The sequence below is a fragment of the Gigantopelta aegis genome, chromosome 12 (assembly GCF_016097555.1).
Source record: "Gigantopelta aegis isolate Gae_Host chromosome 12, Gae_host_genome, whole genome shotgun sequence".
Classification (NCBI taxonomy): Eukaryota; Metazoa; Mollusca; class Gastropoda; order Neomphalida; family Peltospiridae; genus Gigantopelta; species Gigantopelta aegis.
Genome location: NC_054710.1, coordinates 17406497 through 17412203, shown reverse-complemented (window position 1 = coordinate 17412203; position 5707 = coordinate 17406497). Strand labels below are relative to the sequence as shown.

At 41.8% G+C, this 5707-nt stretch overlaps 1 protein-coding gene across 1 annotated transcript; it reads left to right on the top strand.

Moving 5' to 3' along the window:
- The first annotated feature begins 316 nt into the window (after window positions 1-316).
- On the top strand, window positions 317-5075 carry LOC121386307 (histone-lysine N-methyltransferase set-17-like). Its single transcript, XM_041517166.1, has 3 exons — window positions 317-509; window positions 1971-2229; window positions 4944-5075. Exons 1-3 carry the CDS (start codon window positions 342-344, stop codon window positions 5042-5044), a joined length of 528 nt encoding a protein of 175 aa, XP_041373100.1. The 5' UTR covers window positions 317-341; the 3' UTR covers window positions 5045-5075.
- Window positions 5076-5707: the final 632 nt, after the last annotated feature.

The following is a 5707-nucleotide window of genomic DNA, read 5'->3' as shown; positions in this document are numbered from 1 at the left end:
TCCAGTATCGCAGCCGGCAGCCATCATAGATTTGGCCCTCTGGTGATAGCCAGAACTTTTGCAAGGTCTAAAATGTCCCCGAAAAATGGTAACAGGGCAGTCAAATATAACCCCACTAGTAGCTATGCACTTAAAGAAAACTTAACGCTGAGATCGGTTCGTAAAAGGGGGCCCAGGGCCCCGTTCCACGAAGCGATTTTAACACTACGATTACCTTATGTGCTTAAGATGATCTTAGCGCTGAGATCGCTTCGTGGAACGGGGCCCTGGTGTCGAGTTTCAACGACAGTATCGCTTATTTCTGTCAGGTCCCGAGTGACGGGTCAGTTCCCGACAGAGCAATGAAAACCTTACCTCCAGCGCTAGAGATCAGAACTTCCGGTATAGAGGGCACTGGACTGGGAGTTTTCGCGCGTGAAGACATTCCAAGCCGGACTATATTTTCGGCGTATGAAGGCGTGGTGGTGATGGATCCTCACAATGAGAGAGACAACTCTTACGCGTGCAAGGTAAGGTAACTCCGTACTAACAAAAGAAAGGAATGTATGTTTTTAATAAACTCCAGTGTCTTGTTTAAACTACGATGTCGCATCCATATCTTATATAAAGTCCGAATCACATTTTAACAACTACGATAACTTACACTTCTATCTTTAATTACAGTAAGGCCAGTTTTTAGGCAGGTGCCCTGCTTCGTCATAATGTTTTTTTTAAAAGTTAAACAATCTTTTTTTTATGCATTTGCCATACGCTTTCTACCGACAACCAAACGAGCTGTGAGTAGAAGGCTCATGTACATGCAGTCTGATATGCTTTATTAACGTCTGTGGCCTACGTTTCATTACCTATCTATCACCGCCCCTTAAATTTTGAAAACGTAAGGCAAAAATACTGGCCCGTAACTTGTTGCGACTAGTATAGTTCCGCGTAAACGTTATCATCCAAATGTTTTGTGCCACCCCAGATCTATATGTTCCAAGTACAGTAGTATCTAGTAAACTAATACCAAGTTACAGAAATTTACTGATGAATTCAATTAAATTATGACAAGTCCTATCAAATAATTATGTCACGAATGGCAGCTGTGGCAGTATTAAACGTTTTATTTAAAGTTAAGTGCATTTCGAACTGGTACTGTCAGATGTTATTTGCAGTAACGTAACGTGGTCTGGAACGTGTGTGTGTGTGTGTGTGTGTGTGTGTGTGTGCGTGCGCGTCTGTGTCTGTGTGTGTGCGTGTCTGTGTGTGTGTGGGTGTGTGTGTGGGGGGGGGGGGGGGGGGTGGGCGAATATGAATTTTGATGACCCTTATATTTAAACTGTCCATGGACTCCTATGTGAAAACCTTAATATTGCACTGTACAAATTATTTCAACTCAGTGGGTTGGGCGGTGGAAGCTCATCCGAACCACAAAACCTACGCCCTTATTTGATATGCTGCAAGAATCTTGTTCTCATGTTTTTAATACTAGATTTATTTATAGAGATCAGGCGAGCGCTATATCACTGTGTTACGTCCTGCCTACCTATTTAATACGTAGTCATGTTTTTAGTATACCGACCTCGGTGGCGTCGTGGTTAGGCCATCGGACTACAGGCTGATAGGTACTGGGTTCGGATCCCAGTCGAGGCATGGAATTTTTAATCCAGATACCGACTCCAAACCCTGAGTGAGTGCTCCACAAGGCTCAATGGGTAGGTGTAAACCACTTGCAATGACCAGTGATCCATAACTGGTTCAACAAAGGCCATGGTTTGTGCTATCCTGCCTGTGGGAAGCGCAAATAAAAGATCCCTTGCTGCTAATCGGAAAGAGTAGCCCATGTAGTGGCGACAGCGGGTTTCCTCTCAAAATCTGTGTGGTCCTTAACCATATGTCTGACGCCATATAACCGTAAATAAAATGTGTTGAGTGCGTCGTTAATAAAACATTTCTTTCTTTCATGTTTTTAGTACTAAATTTATTTTCAGATTTTGGACAAGAATTCCGAAGCATTGTTTCTGATAGATGGTAAGGACAGGTCAAGGTCGAACTGGCTGAGGTACGTGAACACCGCGAGATTCGCAGATGACCTCAACGTGAAGACCGCGCAGTGTCGGGATCAGATGTATTACTACACCGTCAAACCGGTTCCAGCCGGCCATGAGCTGCTGGTGGGCTACAAACATGGTCACAATAACGCCTTCTGGTTTCAACGGCAACCGTTCTGCTGGAATCACTTACTTGATGGTTGGTATACGTATCAGTCACATTTGTTTGTGTCTCACCCCATGTCTCTGTCTGTTTGTGTCTCTGTATCTGTCTCTGTGTCTGTGTGTGTGTCTGTCTGTCTCTCTCTCGCTCTGTCTCTCTATCTCTCTCTCTCTCTCTCTCTCTCTCTCTCTGTGTCTCTGTCTCTCTCTCTCTCTCTCTCTCTCTCTCTCTCTCTCTCTCTCTCTCGCGCGCGCTCTGTCTGTCTCTCTCTCTCTCTCTCTCTCTCTCTCTCTCTCTCTCGCGCGCGCGCGCTCTCTCTCTCTCTCTCTCTCTCTCTCTCTCTCTCTCTCTCTCTCTCTCTCTCTCTCTCTCTCTCTCTCTCTCTCTCTCTCATTTTCTAGGGGTGGGACGTAGCCAAGTGGTAAAGCGCGGTCAGTTTGGGATCAATCCACATCGGTGGGCCCACTGGTCTATTTCTCGTTCCAGCCAGTGTAGCACCACTGGTATATAAAAGGCCGTGGTATGTGCTATCTTGTATATGGAATGGTGCATATAAACGATCCCTTGCTACTAATGAAAAAAATTAGCGGGTTTCTCAGACTATATACAGAGAGAATACTACACGCGTGGCCGTTAGATATCATTTATCTTACAACGTTATTAAACGAGTTGTAAGATAAATGGTACCTAACGGACACGAATATTGTATTCTATTTCCTAAATACCGGGGTATTCCGAAAAAAAGTTTTAAAATAAATTTAAATGTCTTTTCCAACGAAAACCTATCTATGACCCTTGCGCTTATAGTTAACTTGTCCGTCAGAGACAGGTCAACTTCAGGTTAAGTTGTTCGTCACGGGGTGGTCGATTCGAACTTTTTTTTTCATTGGATATTACGAAATATTTGACATCCAATAGCAGATAATTAATATATCAACAAACTTCTTTTTCTCTCTCATCTTCTGAAACTAAATCGTCATAGTATAAATTATTGGTTATAAATGTGTACATGCGTCGCTATCTTTGTAAATCTGCCAGTCGGTCTGGGATCGATCCCCGTCGGTGGGCCCATTGGGCTGTTTCTCGTTCCAGTCAGTGTACCACGACTGGTGTATCTAAGGCGGTGGCATGTGCTGTCCTGTCTGTGTGAAACAGTTTGGTTTGTTTACCGACACCACTAGAGCACATTGATTAATTAATCAACGGCTATTGGATGTCAAACATTTGGTAATTCTGACATGTAGTAATCAGAGGAAACCCTCTACATTTTTCCTATTGCAGCAAGGGATCTTTTAATCTGCACTTTCCCACAGACAGGAAAGCACATACCATGGCCTTTTGGAACGAGAAAAACCCCAAATAGTTGAATGGATCCACCGAGGTGGTTCGATCCTTCGACACGAAGCGACCCGAAGCGACCACTCAACCGACTAAGCTAAATCCCTCCCCTGTCTGTCTGTCTGTCTGTCTGTCTGTCTGTCCGTCTGTCTATGGGATGGTGCATGTAAAAGATCAATTGCCACTAATGGGAAAATGTAGCAGGTTTCCTCTCTAGAACAATGTGTTGAAAATTACCAAATGTTTGACATTCAACAGCCGATGATTAATAAATCACTGTGCTCTAGTTCAAAGGGGACATTCCTGAGTTTACTGCATTGTAAGATGTTTCCGACTAGTAAAATAACCGGTCACGGTGGCGTCGTGGGCAGGCCTTCGGTCTACAGGCTGGTAAGTACTGGGTTCGGATCCCAGTCGAGGCATGGTTTTTTTAAATCCAGATACCGACTCCAAACCCTGAGTGAGTGCTCCGCAAGGTTCAATGGGAAGGTGTAAACCACTTGCACTGACCAGTGATCCATAACTGGTTCAACAAAGGCCATGGTTTGTACTATCCTGCCTGTGGGAAGTGCAAATAAAAGATCCCTTGCTGCCTGTCGTAAAAAGAGTAGCCTATGTGGCGACAGCGGGTTTCCTCTAAAAATAGTGTCAGAATGACCATATGTTTGACGTCCAATAGCCGATGATAAGATAAGAAAATCAATGTGCTCTAGTGGCGTCGTTAAATAAAACAAACTTTACTTTACTTTACTAATAAAATATTTCTACGATCAGTGTCTGTATATTCAATGTGTTTCTGGTCGTCTTAATATTTGTAAGAAGCCCAAACTTGATTTCGTCTTCAAACAATTTCGTACGTACGAAAACAAAATATATTTTAGAAAATAAAATGAAATTTAACCTAGTACAAATATTAGAACGACCAGAAACACGTTTAATGTACAGCCACTAATATTTTATGCAGAAAAATATATTTAATATGTAATTACAATCTTGAAAATGTCTCTGTTAGTCGATAACATCTTAAAAATTGCAGCAAACTCAGGAATGTCCTTTTAAACAAAACAAACTTTAACTTTTTCTGCATGTCTGTCTTTCTCCCTGTCTTTGCGTGTCTGTCTCTCACTATCTCTTCCCTAGCTGGTGTGTCCTTTAGCCCTCCCGTTTATATGTTGACAACATATAAATAAGGGAGGGCTAAAAGACACTCGAGTTATCTCTTCCCTCGCTCACTGCTGCATTACAATTATTTAATGAAATTAAGAGTACATTATGAAAATGTTTAAATTAGAGGTATTATTTTATTTATTATTATTTTAACTGTGTATACTGTAACTTTTGTTTAGTTAGATCAACCTACTAGTTTTTATTTATAAAAAAACACATATTTTCGTTTTTAATACCGATTTCAGAAACGTGTTGGCCGTTTTTCTACTCAAAGCCTAAAGAAAGCTGTGTGAACTCTTTATGTGGAGTTTCTGACAAATCTAACGAGACAGCGCGACATTCGTAAAGACGACGTCATCGTTACATCATCACCGACTGCAACGACATTCTACCTGGCATTAAAAAAACATCGATGATAGTTTATACATGTTTATAGTTTGTTTGTTTTTTCAATTCATGAGCAATCGTATATGACCTATACCAAAATATGTTACAGACCTCCGTGTTTAGGGGCAATCATATATGACCTATACCAAAATATGTTACAGACCTCCGTGTTCAGGGGCAATGATATATGACCTATACCAAAATATGTTACAGACCTATGTTCAGGGGCAATCATATACCAAAATATGTTACAGACCTCCGTGTTCAGGGGCAATCATATACCAAAATATGTTACAGACATCCGTGTTCGGAGGCAATCATATATGACCTATACCAAAATATGTTACAGACCTCCGTGTTCAGGGGCAATCATATACCAAAATATGTTACAGACCTCCGTGTTCAGGGGCAATCATATATGACCTATTCCAAAATATGTCACAGACCGTGTTCAGGGGCAATCATTTATGACCTACACCAAAATATGTCACAAACCTCCGTGTTCAGGGGCAATCATATATGACGTACACCAAAATATGTTACAGACCTCAGTGTTCAGGGGCAATCATATATGACCTACACCAAAATATGTTACAGACCTCAGTGTTAAGGGGCAATCATA